We start from the raw sequence: 23,320 nt of genomic DNA on the forward strand, positions 1-23,320 counted from the left end.
AGTAGAATACAAAAACATTTTTACGGTTGTGCACCAGCAGTTTTTATCTTGTTATGTAAATAATTTAGCACACGTCAGATAAAATGTTTTAGATTGATACATTTGTCTAGTGTCCAGCTATCTAAACTTGTAGTTATCATGGTCGAATTATTCTCTCCGCCCCATGGCAAAATGAGTAGAATTGCATACAATTTGTTATAAAATTGCTAAATCTTCTAAATCTAAAACTTGCTTTAACGGTGCAATATGCAGACATCTTTTCACCATTTCCTGGTTGCTAAATTTCTAATAGTTCTGTAATTTCAGTTTATGTGACAAAACAAGCTATGTAGAGAAACCCTACCATCTAAATCGATGTGAAATACCTTTTCAATAATCTTCAACTGTTTGATGGTGGTGCACAAAAGCGAAAATAAAAGACACAAAAACAAAACAACATTTTGCTTAGGGCCCCCAAAAGGCTGACTGCATTGGTTAATATGTGCTATTTGATCGTTACTATTTACAGTGCCGTGCTTCAGAAGAGATGGATTACTTTGAATGAACTAAATCAAATGTATAAAACACACTCCAACGGATTAACAATTTTAAAATTACTTCAATTTCAGTCAAAATAAACTTCTACTACTATACAGAAGTGCATATGCTTACTGCAGCACAATATCTCACCTTCTGATTCAGAATACCACAGTCTACAAAGACATACACCTTCTCAATGGAATATGATGTACAGTCGTGGCCAAAAGTTGAGAATGACACAAATATTAATTTTCACAGTCTGCTGCCTCAGTTTGTATGATGGCAATTTGCATATACTCCAGAATGTTATGAAGAGTGATGAATTGCTATTAATTGCAAAGTCCCTTTTTTCCATGCAAATTAACTTAATCCCAAAATAACATTTCCACTACATTTCAGCCCTGCCACAAAAGGACCAGCTGACATCACTTCAGTGATTCTCTCATTAACACAGGTGTGAGTGTTGACGAGGACAAGGCTGGAGATCACTCTGTTATGCTGATTGAGTTTGAATAACAGACTGCAGATTCAAAAGCAGGGTGGTGCTTGGAATCATTGTTCTTCCTCTGTCAACCATAGTTACCTGCAAGGAAACACGTGCCGTCATTGCATTGCACAAACATGGCTTCACAGGCAAGGCTATTGCTGTCAGTAAGATTGCACCTAAATCAACCATTTATCGGATCATCAAGAACTTCAAGAAGCGCGGTTCAATTGTTGTGAAGAAAGCTTCAGGGAGCCCAAGAAAGTCCAGCAAGTGCCAGAACCGTCTCCTAAAGTTGATTCAGCTGCGGGATCGGGGAACCAACAGTACAGAGCTTGCTCAGGAATGGCAGCAGGCAGGTGTGAGTGCATCTGCACGCACAGGGAGGCGAAGACTTTTGGAGGATGGCCTGGTGTGAAGAAGGGCAGCAAAGAAGCCACTTCTCTCCAGGAAACACATCAGGTACAGACTGATATTCTGCAAAAGGTACAGGGATTGGACTGCTGAGGACTGGCGTAATGTAATTTTCTCTGATGAATGCCCTTTCCGATTGTTTGGGGAATCCGGAAAAAAGCTTGTCCGGAGAAGACAAGGTGAGCGCTACCATCAGTCCTGTGTCATGCCAACAGTAAAGCATCCTGAGACCATTCATGTGTGGGGTTGCTTCTCAGCCAAGGGAGTGGGCTCACTCACAATTTTGCCTAAGAACACAGCCATGAATAAAGAATGGTACCAACACATCCTCAGAGAGCAACTTCTCACAACCATCCAGGAACAGTTTGGTGACAAACAATGCCTTTTCCTGCATGATGGAGCACCTTGTCATAAGGCAAAATTGATAACTAAGTGGATAGGGGAAGAAAACATCGATATTTTGGGTCCATGGCCAGGAAACTCCCCAGACCTTAATCCCATTGAGAACTTGTGGTCAATTCTCAAGAGGCGGGAGGACAAACAAAAACCCACAAATTCTGACAAACTCCAAGCATCGATTATGCAAGAATGGGCTGCCATCAGTCAGGATGTGGCCCAGAAGTTAATTGACAGTATGCCAGGGCAGATTGCAGAGGTCTTGAAAAAGAAGGGTCAACACTGCAAATATTGACTCTTTGAATCAACTTCATGTAATTGTCAATAAAAGCCTTTGACACTTATGAAATGCTTGTGATTATACTTCAGTATTCCATAGTAACATCTGACAAAAATATCTAAAGACACGGAAGCAGAAAACTTTGTGGAAATTAATATTTGTGCCACGACTGTACAATAACAGTTCACAAACTCAGTTCTTGATCAGTCATTACGTTTCTGAGTGAATGGCCTGCTGTGACAGAGCCTGGGGAGGAGCCACTGCCACGAACCAAAGCTAAGTGGGTCTCAGGCAGTGGTGGAAAAAAGTACTCAATTGTCATATTTGAGTAGAAGTAAAGATACCTTAACAGAAAATGACTAAAGTAAAAGTTACCCAGTAAAACACTACTTGAGTAAAAGTATCTGGTTTTAAATATACTTAAGTAGTGGTAGAAAAAGTACAACATTTTCATATTTGAGTAAAAGTAAATGCTATACATCAAATTCCTTATATTAAGCAAACCACAAGGCACTATTTTTGTAGTCTTTTTAAAATACGGACAGAAAGGGGCACACCAACACTCAGACGTAATTTACAAACACAGTAGTTGTGTTTCGTGAGTCCGCCAGATCAGAGGCAGTAGGGATGACAAACCGTTATATTGATAGGTGCCATAATTCTTTCCTGCTTGAGCATTCTAAATGTAACGGGTACTTTTTTGTGTCAGGGAAAATGTGAGTAAAAAGTACATTATTTTCTCTAGGAATGTAGTGGAGTAAAAGTTGTCAAAAATATAAATAGTAAAGTAAAGTACAGATAACCCCCCAAAACAACTAAAGTAGTATTTAAAAGTACTTTTACTTAAGTACTTTACACCACTGGTCTCAGGGTACAGAGACTCACTGAGGCAGAGTAAACAGCTCAAACTAAATTTTATTTCATAATTGACCAACCGTTATCGTAACCTGATCATCTTTCAGCCCTAACCTGTCAGCTGCCATCTCCAGCCCTCGAACAGGAACAGCAGCAGCCTATTCAACTGTTAGGGCTGATTGTCTAGCCAATCACATACTTGATTGACTTATTACCCTCAGCTGGGCTCCATTAGCCACCCAACAGGGAAGGTGCCGGAAAGGTGCAGCAATTGGGTTTGCCTACTCAGTGCCACACCTAGTGTCTAAACCATAAAGATTGGTTTTAGATAAGTCATGGTATTTCTGAGTTAATGGCCTGCTCTCTGTCCTCTAAACCATAAACACATGATTTAGATCAGTCATGGTGTGTCTGAGTAAATGTCCTGGATTGTGATACAACACACTGCACTGATGTCACATTCTGCTCGATCACAACACTTCAGTCTAATCTTTGACAGCTAGAAGGTTGTGTAATCACTGCTTGGGGTACTGTGTATGTATATGTGTGTAATCTGGCTTAGTTACTGAGATTTGGGTTTCCGGTAAAGAGCTTTAACACGCTCTGGGCATATGTTTGTGAGACTGCAGTGGGTTTATGTAACAGAGAAGACTCTGACTGCCATATGGCCTATCAGGAACCTGGCTGTGGCAAGACTGACAACACTGTTAACATGTTCTTTGTATTGTCTTTGTGATGGATCATGAGAAGGAGATGGTGTTTACACATGTTCAAATATTTTCTGCATTTGTATCAGTTGTAAAGGCAACAACAACAAATGCATATGAAAACACAAGCTTATAGTAACACACGTGCACACACACACACCACCATCCCCACCTTATTAAACTATAGCCCAGCTCCATGGCTCCAGCTGTGATATGAAATCTGACACAGCCAATTTGCCTCCCAATCCGTCAGCCACTGGAGCAGATTCATAAAACATTGTTCAGTAAGGCCTTAGAGCCTCAGGGCCCCACCTCCAGTCTTAAGCACCCATTCTCCTCCTTGACTCCCCTCTGTCTCACCCCTGTCCCCTCTCCCTGCCTCCCCCATGTCTCCCCCTGCCTTCCCTATGCTTCACTCAGGTGCAGAGATCCTCTCCAATATCCTGCCAGTTTACAGGGTTTCCCTGGGGTCTCTGTGAACTGCAGGGGTATAGAAGAACCATCCCTGAGATCCCCTGAAGAGGTATTGTTAGATTACACTGAGCAGTATAGGGGTTTTATTCTCCAAACATCACCCTCCTAAAAACAAGGAAACACAGGGTATTTTCACACTTTTGAGCCAGAACAAGCTCAGTCAAGCTAACCCATACACTGTAATGGAAAATGTTTTATTATACCTTAACTTTTTGTATTATCAACAGTAAAATATGTTTTACTGCAGTATACTGTAAATTATGGTGCATTGTGGGAAATAATTGCTGTATTTCGAATGGTACTGTAATTATACCCCACAGATTACAGTGCTTTACCGTATTTTTGGAGCGCCAAAAACGTTTTGACCATTAGTGGGTGCATTGTAAGAGGCTATATTTGTTGTACCTGTGAGTGAGAATGCTGTACCAATTTAACTCCTATGTGGTTATAGTGCCCCAACAATTTAAAATGTATATGGGACAGATTGGAGTGGCAGCAAGTCTTCAACCTTAAATGGTTGTGCTTTTTGCCATGTCCTTTTGGTCTGTTTTGACCTGTAGTTGTTGCCAGTTTGGAAGCCTTTGTTAAGGCCTCTAGAAGTACAAGTGATAGATAATACAAAATATTAATTAACATGCTGTAATGTTTGTGAATACTTTACCTAGCAGCCAACCTGCTTGCACCAATCCCTTGTAATTACAGTAAAATACAATCGCCTACCCTCAACAAATTTCATTCATTCGTTCCGATTACGGTAGCTTTTACTTTTTTACAGTGTAATACAGTACATTTTACAGTATTGTACTGTGTGCCATTACACAGTACTTTCTGTGATACTGTATTTACATTACTGTGGATGTACTGTAGTATGAAATACAGACTTTTACTTGCCACCGAGCTGCCTGTAAGCTACTGTCAAATTCATGGTAACCCCTTTACAGTGTAGTGACTATAGTTGCTGGAACCATGCTGAAAAGAGCAACGTATGTAAAAAGACAGTGTGAAAAGGGGTTATTGTTGAATACTGGTTTTATTTCCTATAAAACAGATGTTTCTTGTGCAAACCCTTTTGGGAGTTCTGTTCAGCATCAGTGACTTTCCCTTGGCTGACAAAAACAATAGTTTCTTATTATCAACGCTGGAATCCTTGGTGGTGAAACATCCATTTGCGATATTACAACAACAAATAAGTTACTGCAAATAACATTTTTTTTTACCCTGCTGCGTGACGCTCCTCAGCTCGGCAACGAAGGGGTCATTCCACCAATGAGTAGCGTAACTTGGTAAAAAATAAAATACTGCATATATTTGACCAAATGTTTATATTCTGTCACAAAGAGCACCTTTTCACAACTTAATAAAAAACACTTTTTCCCATCTCAAGTGGTTAAATAAAAAAATGACGATAGTAATTTTGAGAGCCAAATAAATTAACAGGGTTGACCATAACAGAGTTGATGACTTCATCGTAAATATTGTGTGCAACAGGGAGGGGCAAATAAATGCAAGCTTCACTAAAACATTTAAATTGTTAAAGCATTTGTAGCCTGTTTATCTATGGGTAATAAGGCTGAGGTGTTATGTCCGACCCCCTCAGTTTTCCATCAAAAAAACACCAGAAAATTGCAAAAAAAAGAGTAAAACCAGCTCACCTACGACTATTAGATGTTCAATGTTTATTGAATGACCTAAAAACAATAACAACGGCGGTGGGGCGGCCAGTGGCACTGTTTCCCCCTACTGCGGATTACATCTTTAACATTAGGGTCTTTCAATAACCTATTGTCTACAATCCTTCTTAAATGAGAGGTTAGTACGTGAAGTTTAGTTTTCACAGCTGTTTTTTGGTCAGTGGTTGTTTTTATACAAAGGTGTGTTATCCTGTGCTGCTCCTTATCTCTGCAGAACACTGATGGCTCTTTTGAACTGGGGTTCTGGGTGAAAGACAGACAGACAGACACGCACGCACACACGCACACTGAACTGGAGACTGGAGCCGCAGAGATAAGCAGAACTCTCCAGTGCATAACAGGATAAAAGGGTTTAAAAGGAAGGGTTTAAAAGAGGTGTAGTTTGTTTTTCAACATGTCAGTGGGATGTTGAACTGAAGATATACAATGAGTGTACAAAACATTGAGAACACTGTTTCCATGACAGACTGACCAGGTGAATTCAGGTGAAAGCTATGATCCCCTGTCACATGTTAAATCTTAAATCCACTTCAATCAGTGTAGATGAAGGGGAGGCGACAGGATAAAGAAGGATTTTTAAGCCTTGAGACAATTGAGACATGAATTGGGTTGAATGTACCCTTTTGGGAGTTCACTGTTTCCTTGACATAGACTGACCAGGTGAATTCAGGTGAAAGCTATGATCCCTTGACAACCTCTTAAGGATCTGACCCTTTTTTTTAATTTCCGCCCGAAAAGACGTACCCAAATCTAACTGCCTGTAGCTCAAGAACTGAAGCAAGGATATGCATGTTCTTGATACCATTTGAAAGGAAACACTTTGAAGTTTGTGGAAATGTGAAATGAATGTAGGAGAATATAACACGTTGGATCTGGTAAAAGATAATACAAAGAAATGAAACATGCATTCTTTTGTATTTTTTGTACCATCATCTTTGAAATGCAAGAGAAAAGCCACAATGTATTATTCCAGCCACTATATGGCAGCACTGTATGTGCATTGTTTTAGACTGATCCAATGAACCGTTGCGTTTCTGTTCAACATTATGTATCAAGACTGCCCAAATGTGCCTAATTGGTTTATTAATAACTTTTCAAGTTCATAACTGTGCACTCTCCTCAAACAATAGCATGGTATTCTTTCACTGTAATAGCTACTATAAATTGGACAGTGCAGTTAGATTAACAAGAATTTAAGCTTTCTGCCAATTTTAGATATGTCTATGTCCTGGGAAATGTGCTTGTTACTTACAACCTCATGCTAATCGCATTAGCCTACCAATCCTGTAAAGGTTAAATCCAAATCAATCAGTGTAGATGAAGGGGAGGAGACAGGTAAAAGAAGGTTAAAGAAGAATGGCACCTACTGCCATTCAGAAGGTGAATGGGAAAGACAAAAGATTTAAGTGCCTTTGAATGGGGTATGGTAGTAGGTGCCAGTTGCACTGGTTTGTTTCAAGAACTGCAACGCTGCTGGGTTTTTCCAGCCAGGTCACCCGTGATACAAGTCAGTTTTCAACCTCCATGCAACTCAATATTAGGAAGGTGTTTCTAATGTTTGGTATAGTCAGTGTACATCAATGATGAACTGGAAAAAGTGTGTGCTGAATGATATCCCTCGGCCACATGCCCAGGGATAGAGCATAGACCAGTGCTGAGCGATTAGTGCTTTTTGAGGTTGTTTCGGTTTGATTATTAAAAAAATTATCATGTTTTTTTTTGTGATTTTGATTGTTTTATTAGACATTAAATGAACTATGCATTATGTGTGTTGAATGCTGTAACACAGAATAAAACAATTAATACAAGTCCCATGATAGTAGTGACTAACCATTACTTCTTATCACTTATCATGTATTCACATTACTTTAAGAAAAATATTTGTTTTAATTGATGGCTTTATTATTTCATTCCTAGTCATCAATTGAAATCAAATCATATTTAACTTGTTACATGCACTGAATACAACAGGTGTAGACCTAACCGTGAAATGCTGAATACAACAGGTGTAGACCTAACCGTGAAATGCTGAATACAACAGGTGTAGACCTAACCGTGAAATGCTGAATACAGCAGGTGTAGACCTAACCGTGAAATGCTGAATACAGCAGGTGTAGACCTAACCGTGAAATGCTGAATACAACAGGTGTAGACCTAACAGTGAAATGCTGAATACAACAGGTGTAGACCTAACAGTGAAATGCTGAATACAACAGGTGTAGACCTAACCGTGAAATGCTGAATACAACAGGTGTAGACCTAACCGTGAAATGCTGAATACAACAGGTGTAGACCTAACCGTGAAATGCTGAATACAACAGGTGTAGACCTAACCGTGAAATGCTGAATACAGCAGGTGTAGACCTAACCGTGAAATGCTGAATACAACAGGTGTAGACCTAACCGTGAAATGCTGAATACAACAGGTGTAGACCTAACCGTGAAATGCTGAATACAACAGGTGTAGACCTAACCGTGAAATGCTGAATACAACAGGTGTAGACCTAACCGTGAAATGCTGAATACAACAGGTGTAGACCTAACCGTGAAATGCTGAATACAGCAGGTGTAGACCTAACCGTGAAATGCTGAATACAACAGGTGTAGACCTAACCGTGAAATGCTGAATACAACAGGTGTAGACCTAACCGTGAAATGCTGAATACAACAGGTGTAGACCTAACCGTGAAATGCTGAATACAACAGGTGTAGACCTAACAGTGAAATGCTGAATACAGCAGGTGTAGACCTAACAGTGAAATGCTGAATACAACAGGTGTAGACCTAACCGTGAAATGCTGAATACAGCAGGTGTAGACCTAACAGTGAAATGCTGAATACAGCAGGTGTAGACCTAACAGTGAAATGCTGAATACAACAGGTGTAGACCTAACCGTGAAATGCTGAATACAGCAGGTGTAGACCTAACAGTGAAATGCTGAATACAGCAGGTGTAGACCTAACCGTGAAATGCTGAATACAACAGGTGTAGACCTAACCGTGAAATGCTGAATACAACAGGTGTAGACCTAACAGTGAAATGCTGAATACAACAGGTGTAGACCTAACCGTGAAATGCTGAATACAACAGGTGTAGACCTAACCGTGAAATGCTGAATACAACAGGTGGAGACCTAACCGTGAAATGCTGAATACAACAGGTGGAGACCTAACCGTGAAATGCTGAATACAACAGGTGTAGACCTAACCGTGAAATGCTGAATACAACAGGTGTAGACCTAACCGTGAAATGCTGAATACAACAGGTGTAGACCTAACCGTGAAATGCTGAATACAACAGGTGTAGACCTAACCGTGAAATGCTGAATACAGCAGGTGTAGACCTAACCGTGAAATGCTGAATACAACAGGTGTAGACCTAACCGTGAAATGCTGAATACAACAGGTGTAGACCTAACCGTGAAATGCTGAATACAACAGGTGTAGACCTAACAGTGAAATGCTGAATACAACAGGTGTAGACCTAACAGTGAAATGCTGAATACAACAGGTGTAGACCTAACAGTGAAATGCTGAATACAACAGGTGTAGACCTAACCGTGAAATGCTGAATACAACAGGTGTAGACCTAACAGTGAAATGCTGAATACAACAGGTGTAGACCTAACCGTGAAATGCTGAATACAACAGGTGTAGACCTAACAGTGAAATGCTGAATACAACAGGTGTAGACCTAACAGTGAAATGCTGAATACAACAGGTGTAGACCTAACCGTGAAATGCTGAATACAGCAGGTGTAGACCTAACCGTGAAATGCTGAATACAACAGGTGTAGACCTAACCGTGAAATGCTTACTTAAAGCCCTTAACTAACAATGCAGTTCAAGAAAAAGAGTTTACTAAATATTTACTAAATAAACTAAAGTTAAAAAAAGTTGTACAAAATTATCCAATCAAAAGGTAACACAAGAAATGTACATAACAATAACAAGGCTATATACAGGGGGTACCGGCACCGAGTCAATGTGCGGGGGTACAGGTTAATCGAGGTAATTTGTAAAGTGACTGTGCATAGACTTTTAATAAACAGCGAGTAGCAGCAGAGTAAAAAACAAAAGGGGGGGGTTCAATGTAAATAGTCTGGGTGATTTGTTTAGTTGTTCAGCAGTCTTATAGCTTGGGGGTAGAAGCTGTCAAGGAGCCTTTTGGTCCTAGACTTGGTGCTCAGGTACCGTTTGCAGTGCGGTAGCAGAGAGAACAATCTATGACTTGGGTGACTGGAGTCTTTGACAATTTATTGGGCCTTCCTCTGACACCGCCTAGTATATAGGTCCTGTATGTCAGGAAGCTTGGCCCCAGTGATGTACTGTGCCATACACACTACCCTCTGTAGCGCCATATGGTCAGATGCCGAGCAGTTGCCATACCAGGCGAGGATGCAATCGGTCAGGTTAATCTCGATGGTGCAGCTGTAGAACTTTTTGAGAATCTGGGGACCCATGCCAAATCTTGTCAGTCTCCTTAGTGGGGAAAGGTGCTGTCGTGCCCTCCACACAATTGTCTTGGTGTGTTTGGACCATGATAGTTTATTGGTGATGTGGACACCAAGAAACTTGAAACTCTCGACCTGCTCCACTTCAGTCCAGTCGATGTTAATGGGGGTCTGTTCGGCCTTCCTTTTCCTATAGTCCACAATCAGCTTCTTTGTCTTGCTCACATTGAGAGATAGGATGTTGTCCTTACACTGCCAGGTCTCTGCCTCCTCCCTATAGGCTGTCTCATTGTTGTAGGTGATCAGGCCTACCACTGTTGTGTCGGCAGCAAACTTAATGACAGTGTTGGAATCGTGCTAGGCTACGCAGTCGTGGGTGAACAGGGAGTACAGGAGAGGACTAAGCATGCACCCCTGAGGGGCCACAGTGATGAGGATCAGTGTGGAAGATGTGTTGTTGCCTACCCTTAACACCTGGGGGCGGCCCGTCAGGACGTCCAGGATGCAGAGGGAGGTGTTTAGTCCCAGGGTCCTTAGCTTTGTTGGCACTGTCTCTATAGAGCTGCTGCCTATGCTGTCCGACAAAATCACAATTTGAGTAGTTCTTCAAAGTAAGTAAGGCATACTTTTCTGACTGCAAACTATCAATCAGTTAGATCTTGCATTTTCATGCTCGCAAAGGAACTTCTTTCCATCCCCCTCGATCTTGTGTTCTCTCCTCTCTCAGTCTCCATGTTTGCTCCACACAGACTGGAAAGTTTAAGCAGGCACGCCATGGATTATAGTCGTAGTCAATTACCACGTTTTCTGTACTAAACTATGTAGAATTTGGGCCTGTTGTAAACTAAGACTCCCTACTACATCACACAGTTCAGGCTTGATCTGATACTGCACATCAAGGTCACAGAAGAAAAATAATAAAATTCAAATAATTGACCCTTGGTCAATACGTTTTTTAAAGATGAAAATTAACCGCTCAGCACTAGCATAGACTGTAAAAAGAATGGCCAAAGTCATTGATGACATCACCCCCATTGTTCCCTATGTGAAGTCTCAGTGGCGCATTTGAAGACCAGGAAGTGTCAATTTAGAGCTTCGCCATCTTGATTCATGGAGGACTTTTTGGAAACATTGCATGCACAACTTGAGCTACTCTAGGAAGTGACATTGCAGGCTAGCTCAGTGCTGCCCCCTCTCATTGTGTATCTCAAATTGAAGGCAGTCTGGGGTACTGCAGGCTGCACATTGTGTTTCTAACTTCTGTGTGCAGTTTTAAAATAATTGGTTCAAGGACATACATCTGGCAAAATGAAATAAAGTATTGGTCCCATGAATGTGTTTGGAAAACTTGTATACCCACGAATATTGACCATTAAGATCGCTATACTCGAATTGACTATAATTGGGGGACTCTGCTTCCTGAAAACATTGCCTGCAGTACCCCGGTAGGCTTTGAACTTGAAATCCTCAATGACCATGTTTACATGCACACCCATTTCTCCTTATTATTTGGGATACTCAAGTATTCTGTTCTTGAGTTGTGCATATAAACATCATATCCCGTTTACAATAACCCCAAAATAGCTTATATTCCAGTTATGAGAAACCTGGATAATGGGATATGCTTATCTTTGATGGGATACTGTGGCATGTATACATCTAATCTCATTTACTGTGGTTTTTCATGGTCTGCGCAGGCTGTGTCGCGTATCATGGGTTCGTGTGATAGGTTTTCCTCTTTTTTATTTTATTTAACCTTTATCTAACCAGGAATTGCTCACTGAGATTTGAGATTTCTTTTTCAAGAGCGTCCTGGCCAAGATTGTCAAACAAATCACTACCTGCACATTTTGATCCTCCATAATAATTCCATAATCATTTATTTAGCTGAGACTCTGTACTGGACCATATAGGATACTGTCTACTTTCACCCCTAATTTAGACAAGTTTCTGTTTATAATTTCCAACATTTGGTAGGCCATAGTATAATTTCTGACATTTGTTAGGCCATTTGTTTGTCAACTATAGTTAGATACATGTAGCTTCTTTTCTGTCATAACTTGTTGTCCTTGAAGACTAAATAAAGTAGTGCTCACCAGAATCATGTCTTAGAATAAATGCATTAGTAATCTATCCAGTACACTAGTAATCTATCCAGTACATTAGTAATCTATCCAGTACACTAGTAATCTATCCAGTACATTAGTAATCTATCCAGTACATTAGTAATCTGTCCAGTGCATTAGTAATCTATCCAGTACACTAGTAATCTATCCAGTGCATTAGTAATCTATCCAGTGCATTAGTAATCTATCCAGTGCATTAGTAAGTAATCTATCCAGTGCATTAGTAATCTATCCAGTGCATTAGTAATCTATCCAGTGCATTAGTAATCTATCCAGTGCATTAGTAATCTATCCAGTGCATTAGTAATCTATCCAGTGCATTAGTAATATATCCAGTGCATTAGTAATCTATCCAGTGCATTAGTAAACTATCCAGTGCATTAGTAATCTATCCAGTGCATTAGTAATCTATCCAGTGCATTAGTAATCTATCCAGTGCATTAGTAATCTGTCCAGTGCATTAGCAATCTATCCAGTGCATTAGTAATCTATCCAGTGCATTAGTAAACTATCCAGTGCATTAGTAATCTATCCAGTGCATTAGTAAACTATCCAGTGCATTAGTAATCTATCCAGTACATTAGTAATCTATCCAGTACACTAGTAATCTATCCAGTACATTAGTAATCTATCCAGTACATTAGTAATCTGTCCAGTGCATTAGTAATCTATCCAGTACACTAGTAATCTATCCAGTGCATTAGTAATCTATCCAGTGCATTAGTAATCTATCCAGTGCATTAGTAAGTAATCTATCCAGTGCATTAGTAATCTATCCAGTGCATTAGTAAGTAATCTATCCAGTGCATTAGTAATCTATCCAGTGCATTAGTAATCTATCCAGTGCATTAGTAATCTATCCAGTGCATTAGTAATCTATCCAGTGCATTAGTAATCTATCCAGTGCATTAGTAATCTATCCAGTGCATTAGTAATCTATCCAGTGCATTAGTAATCTATCCAGTGCACTATTAATCTATCCAGTGCATTAGTAATCTATCCAGTGCATTAGTAATCTATCCAGTGCATTAGTAATCTATCCAGTGCACTATTAATCTATCCAGTGCATTAGTAATATATCCAGTGCATTAGTAATCTATCCAGTGCACTATTAATCTATCCAGTGCATTAGTAATCTATCCAGTGCATTAGTAATCTATCCAGTGCACTATTAATCTATCCAGTGCATTAGTAAGTAATCTATCCAGTGCATTCATTTTAAGATAGCTAGGTGGGACAACCACATATCACAGTCATAGTAAATACATCTTCCTTCAATAAAGTAGCTTTTAGCAAAGTCTGAGCTAGTAAGAAAAAAAAGTGTGAGTGTTAGATCATGTAAGGCTTTATTTAAATGTTTTACCCGGGAGGGGGTGGGGGGGGGGGGGGGGGGGTGGGTGCTGTGGGATTATTTAAGATACTCTTTGAAGAGGTGCAGTTTCAGATGTTTTCTGAAGATGGGCAGGGACTCTGCTGTCCTAGCTTCAGGGGGAAGCTGGTTCCACTATTGGGGTGCCAGGACAGAGAAGAGCTTGGACTGGGCTGATAAGACAATCAGTTTGTCTTGGGCGCATATTTTATGTGGTTGAAAAACTGTTTGCTTGCATAACAGTGTCAAAGATAATACATTACACACATATTCACATTTTATCAAGAGATGATGAAAAAATATATATATACCTCCACTCTTGTTCCAGAAACAAAATTTAAATGTATTGTATCATTTTACTGCAAGAAATTCAGAATTTCAACAGGAGTTCATATTGTATTATGCTACATGTGAGAGGTCATAGACCTACAATCAGTGTCCGTATTTCAGTTACTATTCCATCGAACCCATATGAACTTAAAGGAGCAGTATTCTGTTCACACTCGTGAGGGGGATATCAAAGGTGCATGTAAACAGCTTATCCCGAATAAGACCGTAAGCGGATAGGGGTGCACATGTATACGTGGTCAATGAGAGGGGGCAGTCGTTCTCCCCTTGGAGAGAGCTTAATTTGTGACTGGCTACTGCCTCTATGTGGAGGCTAGAGGTACTGCAGCCTGTTGTGTATGCCTGACATTGCCCACCCATTAGACCCCAGCCAGCCTTCCAGCCAGACAGTTAGTTGAGTGAAGTGGGCTTGAAGGACACCACTTAACACTGGACTCAGACTAAGACCTTGTTTACACCTTGCATTAACATGTGGGTTTCGTGATCTGGTCAAGGTTTGTCGCCTCTACACACATTAAAATGTATCTCTTATCCGTCTACTGTGTCCGCACCGAGACGAAATTTCCTGGTGCCCAAATTATTTTACAGATATTCTTTCAAAATAATAGGAATGTATTTATTTGAAGACAATTATTGATGCCATAAGTCAATTGTGCTACCTGTCAGTGAGGCCAGTATAATGGTTTAAAGAGTTTGATGGCCAGATCTGTTTACACTTGATTAATATCCAGATACAACGGGTCCCTAACTACCTCCAGAGGTGGTCAGGAAGATCTGATCACAATCATATCACAATGCGTCTTTCAATCGTCTACACCAGTCTAAACACGTGGGCACAATCAGAAAGTGGGCAAGACCAGAACAAAGGATGCATGTATAAACAGGGCTATAGGTCAACATCTGGAGACCACAGACTACAGTCCAAGGTTACTAGCTTTGGAAAGTCTTCAGACCCCTTCCCCTTTTCCACGTTTTGTTACGTTATAGCCTTGTTTTAAAATGTATTCAATGATATATTTTTCTCATCAATCTACACACAATACCCCCTACTGACAAAGCAAAAACAGGTTTTTAAAAACAGAAACACTTTATATACATTAGTATTCAGACCCTTTGCTTTGAGACTCGAAATTAAGTGCATCCTGTTTCCATTGATCATCCTTGAGATGTTTCTACAACTTGAACTTGAATTTCCACCTGTGGGAAATTAAATTGATTGGACATGATTTGGAAAGGCACACACCTGTCAGTAAAAGGCACATGACAGCCGCTTGGAGTTTGCCAAAAGGCACCTAAAGGACTCTCAGACCATGAGAAACAAGATTCTGAATGCCAAGCATCCCGTCTGGAGGAAACCTAGCACCATTTCATGAAGCATGGTGGTGGCAGCATCATGCTGCGGGGAAGTTTTTCAGTAACAGGGACTGGGCGACTAGTCAGGATCGAGGGAAAGATGAACGTAGCAAAGTACAGAGAGATCCTTGATGAAAACCTGCTCCAGAGCGCTCAGGACCTCAGACTGGGGCAAAGGTTCACCTTCCAACAGGACAACGACCCTAAGCACACAGCCAAGACAACGCAGGAGTGGCTTCGGGACAAGTCTCTGAACCCGATCAAACATCTCTGGAGAGCTGAAAATAGCTGTGCAGCGACGCTTCCATCCAACCTGACAGAGCTTGAGAGGATCTGCACATTATGGGGTTTTGAGTGTACATTGATGAAGGAAAAAAATAATTTCATCCATTTAGAATAAGGCTAAAATGTAACAAAATGTGGAACAAGTCAAGGAGTCTGAATATTTTCCAAATGAACTGTATCTAACTCATTCATTCACTCACTCGCATGCGTTGATCTGGCTAGTTCACAATCCTGCCCTGCAGTCCTACACACACACACACACATAAAAGATAAATGACTCCGAGAGACCAGTAGGAGGTACATTTCAAATAATTTATCATCAGCTTTGTGGAGAAATCATACAAAGACATTAAAGAATGCAATTACACGACTAGAAAGTTGGAGACTTCATACACACAGCCAGTGGGAGAGGGATGGAATAGATTAGAAGGGCTAGAACCAGACACAGAGAGGAATAGATGTGCTAAAGAGGTCAATGGAACTCCATGGAAATGCGGGGGCGTGGGGTTGCCGTAGGGTAAAGATCCTCAGTCTCCTCATTACCCCCCCCCCAGCTAAATTTGCCTACATTTAGGCTATTGTTTATATGTGTATCCCACACTACTGTATGTTGAGTATAATTCTTATATGAATTTCAACCACAATACATGTTCATGTCAACACCAATCAACTGCATTGCAGTTAAAAACAACTTTGACTAGCAACACCGATTTCTATATGCTAGCTATGCTACCAGTTTATACTAACAGTTAGCATTTAGCAGTCACTTCTTCAAAACCTGAAAAAGAACAACCTCTACATGTTATGCAGCAAAAACAGCCAAATATATCCCAATCAGACTTTAGTAACCACATGACAGATTTGACCAATATCCATTTTGTTAGATCAGATTTGTTGAATGTGCGCCAATCTGGCATCCTTCTTCTACCCCCCACAGTGTGCCGTTCCATGTACCTCTTTACTGCATCTATAGGACACTGATGATGTCATACAGGGAATCAGGGGAGCAGCTGGGAGCTGTAGTTTTAAAGGTTCCAGTTGGTTCCTGTAGTTCCATTCACTAGTTTTCAGTCAGAACCATTATATACTTAAGCAATAAGACCCGAGGGGGTGTGGTATATGGCCAATATACCACGGCTAAGGGCTGTTCTTAAGCACGATGCGATGCGGAGTGCCAGGATACAGCCCTTAGCCATGGTATATTGACCATATACCACAAACCCCCGATGTGCCTTATTGCTATTATAAACTGGTTACAAACGTAATCAGAACAGTAAACTAGATATTCTTGTCATACCCGTGGTATACGGTCTCATATACTAAGGATTTCAGCCAATCAGCATTCAGGGCTCGAACCACCAACTTTATAATGTAGATTATATAAAGACTATACTTCTACTATACTTCTTAGAGAATGTTGAGATCTTTCTTGACATCGTTGTCCAATCCCTCTTCGTCAGATTCTAGTTACAACCAGGTTGCAAAAGCTGTTGAGGCGAATCAAGTGCAAAAAGATGCACTTGGGGCCTGGGGTTAGCAGTTAAAGTTTAGTGCCAAGGTAGGATGTAAACTAAGCTAAAGTAAGGATAGATAGCTTATCAGAGGAGTACATCAATAACAACATTACAGAACACCTAAATAGCTTCACTGGAGACGGATGGGCGGATTTACACAGTTCACAGTCTGCCATTTTAAGGCTCACGCATACACACATGGTGGTAGAAAGCTAACTGTAGTATCATGGAAGTTAGCTTGATTGTTTGTTTAGCCTCAGAGGCTGAGCTAATCCTGTAGGAAACAGAGCTCAGTCATTGTCCTACTGTAGGAGGGTGACACTCAATCCAAGAATGGTTGCTCTAGTTAATGCCAAATGGGGGAGAAGGGAGAAAGTGGGAGGAGGGAGAAAGTGGGAGAAAGTGGGAGGAGGGAGAAAGTGGGAGGAGGGGACGGGAAAAGAGTTTCATAGTCACACAGGCACTTGATAAATGACAACACACCACCACGACTTGTAATAAGGCACGACAGACTATACTCACGACGTACGCACACGTCTTCGGGACGACACCACGTTAATCCACCACTCAATGTACAGTATGTACAGTACGCTTCAGAACAGATGGGTTTACAGGTTGATACTCTTATCTACTTAGAGCAATAATTTGGTTAATCTATTTATTTATCTTTTAATTCCGCTGTTGTTTTGTAAAAAAAGGGTTATATCTTATTGGATATAAATCTTTTCAATACATATTTTTTGGGGGGACAAAAATCTCTATATCTGCTGAAAAAACTGTGAAACTATTTATTCAGTATCATGGGGAAATTTGCTATAGCTATAAGGAAACTCAATGCTCTGGCTTCAGCAGAAATATATGGGAGAACCAATATCATAAGGTTAAATAGTCAGTGTTTATTTCCCTGGCTAATGGTTAGCCAGCTCAATAAATACTGCCTAATATATTTCTGTGATAAATCTAATACAGCATCTCAACATGTAGCAACGAGAGCATTAAAATAGAATGGTTACATATAAGGTATTTCCATGATTACACACACACACACACACACACACACACACACACAATAATGCACACACACACACACACACAAAAATGCATACACACACACACACACACACACAATAATGCATACACACACACAATAATGCATACACACACACACACACACACACACACACACAATAATGCATACACACACACAATAATGCATACACACAGACACATAATAATGCATACACACACACAATAATGCATACACACAGACACATAATAATGCATACACACACACACACACAATAATGCATACACACACACACAATAATGCATACACACACACACACAATAATGCATGCACACACACACACACACACACACACACAATAATGCATACACACACATAATAATGCATACACACACACACACACACACACACACACACACACACATAATAATGCATACACACACGCAATAATGCATACACACACACACACACACACACACTAATGCATACACACACACACACAATAATGCATACACACACACAAGAATGCATGGAGAGACAGACACAATAAGTGTACTCACACACACATGCACGCACGCACGCATGCACGCACACATGCACACGCACACAGTGTTAGGTAGTGACATAACGGATGGAGCTCTAGCTTTTGATTATGGGAGAATATCACATGTTTGTAGTACTGTAGTCAAATATTCTTAGTATTTTGTTTAGTTTGGTATTTTTAAAAATGGTTATAGACCCAGACAATAAAAAGATTGTCTCTAAAATGACTTCCAAGTATAATGGGCATTTTCAACATACAGTTTATGATTATCATCGAGGACTGAGCCTCATTGTAAACTATGGCAAATATAAAATGAAACGCATGATATTTCAAATTTGCTCATAGGAGATTAGAATGGAAACAACAATGACAGAAATCCTGATATATGGAGGAAATACATGCAAATACTTCCATTCTCTATACAAGGCATACCATGACTATTAAGAGCAGCTTGATGGAGACTCAACTCTAGATGCAGGATTCTGGTTACATTAATAACACAGGTATTCGGACACTATTTTGACGTTACTAAACTGTTATTATGACTTTACTAAACGTCATCTTAGAGCTGGTTACAGCTTCTATGCCATTAGAGATCAGATCAGTCAGCACCTAAAATCAGCAGCGGTAATTAACACGGAACACACACGCACACACACACACACACACAAATTAGTCTTGACTATCCTCAAACAGTCAACGCAGGTTTGTGAATTTATTGGCAATTTCTGGAATGATAATGGTCATCAGAAAAGCTACTGTTTCTTTTTCATTAACTCTGATTTAGTTGTCATCCTTCATTGGTTAAAGAGTCTGAATCAGACTTATTTTGGTTTATTTTGCTCTCTCTCTCACTCCCCCCCCTCTCTCTCTCTCTCTCACATGCACACTCTTTCTCTCTATCTACTCACATCTTCCATCACAAGTCTAAGGTGTCAAAGACACAAATCTTAGCAGAACAGACACCATTATTGTGAGTTGGTCTTGAGAGATGGTCTGTTGGGAGACTGTTTACACTAGTTTTAGAACAATGGATGGGGGCGATGGTACAGTAGTGAATGACAGAGTTAAACAGTCTTTACCAAGGCCTATAACACAGTGGCTACGTCTAACATGGCACCCTGTTCCCTATATAGTGCTTTACTTTAGAACCATAGCCACATGTGGTCAAAAGTAGTGCAATACTCTTGTTCTGGTCAAAAGTAGTGCACTGTACAGGGAATAGGGTGCCATTGGAGAATTGCTCTGTAGAGATACAGGAGAGAAGAATGAGGAAAGTGGGAGGGGTTTAGGTTTAGCTCCGGGTGAGAAGCCCCTTCTTATAGGCCAAAAGGCCTGCTGTCGTGGCAAAAGACAGGACAGAGGCTACGCCCAGGAAGTTGATGAACCCACCCACCGACGGGAGGTTCCGCTCCCAGAAGGTGGTAACGAATGGGAGTGGTGGGACTTCCTGTGTGAGAGGGAGAAAGAGAGAGAGAGAGCGAGAGAGAGAGAGACGGGGGCACAAAGTTAGGTCTACATTCGCTAATGTCCTTTAGATACTTTACATTTAGATTTAAATGTGTTTTATATGTGAATTATAAAGTATTGAAATCCTTACCATTGATTCAGGCTCTGTTTGCCAGATCTGATTCTGAGGAATCCTGCCCATCATACACATGATCTGGAACAACAATTCATTCCTTTACAATACAAAAACAATACACAAGACCATGTGTACCACAATTTCTTTGAAATATATTTACATTTTTCTTTTTGGGGGGGTATATGAAATAAATATACACTCCCCTGCGTATTTATTTGGACAGTGAAGCTAAACCTTTCAATTTGGCAAAATACTGAGATCAAGTTGTACGGTGGCGCCGACAGACATGGCAGCTCTGCTTCTAGCTCCTAAGCAACTTTGCAGTATATTGTTTTTTGTGTGTTATTTCTTACATTATTTGCCCATTACGTTTTGTCTGTTATTACATGAAGCCGGAAATAACTTTTGGATATCAGAGCGGCGGTAACTTACCAGCATTTCGACCAGGAATACAACTTTCCCAAATTGGATCCTTTGTTCGTAACACCCAGAGACTGCTTAAAGACGCCTCCTTGGAGAACAGGTATTCAGGAGTGGACTTCTAGTCCAACTCAGGATAACCTCTCCCTCAACATTAACAAAACAAAGGAGCTGATCGTGGACTTCAGGAAACAGCAGAGGGAGCATGCCCCTATCCACATCGATGGGACCATACTGGAGAAGGTGGAAAGCTTCAAGTTCCTCACTGAAAGTATTCAGATCCCTACACTTTTTACACATTTTGTTACGTTACAGCCTTATTCAAAACATTGATTAAATAAAGAAAACGCAATCTACACACAATACCCCATAATGACAAAGCGAAAACAGGTTTAATATTTTTTGCAAATGTATTCAAAACAGAAATACCTTATTTACAGAAGTATTCAGAACCTTCGCTATGGGACTCGAAATTGAGCTCAGGTGCATCCTGTTTCCATTGATCATCCTTGAGATGTTTCTACAACTTGACTGGAGTCCACCTGTGGTAAATTCAATTGATTGGATCTGATTTGGAAAGGCACACACCTGTCTATATAAGGTCCCACAGTTGACAGTGCATGTCAGAGCAAAACCTAAGCCATAAGGTTGAAGGAATTGTCCATAGATCTCCGAGACAGGATTGTGTCGAGGTACAAATCTGGGGAAGGGTACCAAAACATTTCTGCAGCATTGAAGTTCCCTGAGAACACAGTTGTCTCCATTTTTGAAAGGAAGATGTTTGGAACCACCAAGACACTTCCTAGGCTGGCTGCCCGGCCAAACTGAGCAATTGGGGGAGAAGGGCCTTGGTCAGGGAGATGACCAAGAACCCAATGGTCACTCTGACAGAGCTCTAGAGTTCCTCTGTGGAGATGGGAGAACCTTCCAGAAGGAAAACCATCTTTGCAGCACCCCACCAATCAGGCATTTATGGTAGAGTGGCCAGACGGAAGCCACTCCTCTGTAAAAGGCACATGATAGCCCGCTGGGAGTTTTCCAAAAACAAGATTCTCTGGTCTGATGAAACCAAGATTGAACTCTGTATACCAAGTGTAACGTCTGGACGAAACCTGGCACCATCCCTACGGTGAAGCATGGTGGTGGCAGCATCATGCTGTGGGGATGTTTTTCAGCGGCAGGGACTGGGACTAGTCAGGATCGAGGGAAAAATGAATGGAGCAAAGTACAGAGAGATCCTTGATGAAAACCTGCTCCAGAGTGCTTAGGACCTCAGACTGGGGCGACGGTACACCTTCTAACAGGACAACGACCCTAAGCATTCAGCCAAGACAATGCAGGAGTGGCTTTGTGGACAAGTCTCTAAATGTCCTTGAGTGGCACAGCCAGAGACCAGACTTGAACCCGATTGAACATCTCTGGAGAGATCTGAATATACATCCAACCTGACAGAGCTTGAGAGGATCTGTAGAGAAGAATGGGAGAAACTCCCCAAATACAGGTATGCCAAGCTTGTAGCGTCATACCCAAGAAGACTAGAGGCTGTAATTCCTGCCAAAGGTGCTTCAACAAAGTACTGAGTAAAGGGTCTGAATACTTATGTAAATGTGGTATTTCAGTTTTTTAAAGATTTTTTTTTTATAAATTAGCACAAAAAAAGGCAAACTTTTTTTTTATGGGGTATTGTGATGTCATTATGGGGTATTGTGATGTCATTATGGGGTATTGTGATGTCATTATGGGGTATTGTGATGTCATTATGGGGTATTGTGTGTAGATTGATGAGGAAAACAAACAATTTAATACATGTTAGAAAAAGCCTGTGACGTAACAAAATGTCAAGGGGTCTGAATACTTTTCCGAAGACAGTGTATTTTTTTTTTTTATCTAACTAGGCAAGTCAGTTAAGAACAAATTCTTATTTTCAATGACGGCCCAGGAACAGTGCCTTGTTCAGGGGCAAAACGACAGATTTTTACCTTCTTGGCTCAGGGATTCGATCTAGCAACCTTTCGGTTCCTAGTCCAACGCTCTAACCACTAAGCTACCCTGCCGTATCTGGTTTGCCATTTAGAATTCAGGGCACCTTATATATATCTAGTCCCCCCCATTTGAAGGTGTCATAAGTATTTGGACAAACTCCGCCTTCACTTCTCCTCCACATTTACTTGATTGGTTGAACAGTGCAGAAGAGAACCTCCCCTGACAGTTTTTTTCTTGCCAGGACCAAAAACAATTGAAGACAATGGGGGGATACCTAGTTAGTTGTACAACTGAATGCATTCAACTGAAATGTTTCTTCTGCATTTAACCCAACCCTTCTGAATCAGAGAGGTGCGGGGGGCTGCCTTAATCAACATCCACAGCGCCCGGGGAACAGTGGGTTAACAGTCTTGCTCAATCCAGGATTCAATCTAGCAACCTTTCAGTTACTGGCCCAACGCTCCTACCCGCTACCTGCTAACCTCCCCTGTT

General features: G+C 40.8%; 1 protein-coding gene across 1 annotated transcript in view; it reads right to left on the minus strand.

The window, feature by feature from the left end:
• Nucleotides 1–19,531: 19,531 nt before the first annotated feature.
• Nucleotides 19,532–23,320, minus strand: part of maoa (monoamine oxidase a) — a 61,942-nt gene continuing 58,153 nt past the window's right edge. The window contains exons 14-15 of the mRNA XM_021578875.3: nt 20,441–20,503; nt 19,532–20,290 (exon numbers count right to left, since the gene is read on the minus strand). Of these exons, the coding sequence (XP_021434550.1) occupies nt 20,135–20,290; nt 20,441–20,503 (219 nt within the window). The 3' untranslated portion in view covers nt 19,532–20,134. The remainder of the gene's footprint in view (nt 20,291–20,440; nt 20,504–23,320) is intronic.

Source organism: Oncorhynchus mykiss, chromosome 22, assembly GCF_057628025.1.
Source record: "Oncorhynchus mykiss isolate SJ-2025 chromosome 22, ASM5762802v1, whole genome shotgun sequence".
NCBI lineage: Eukaryota > Metazoa > Chordata > Actinopteri > Salmoniformes > Salmonidae > Oncorhynchus > Oncorhynchus mykiss.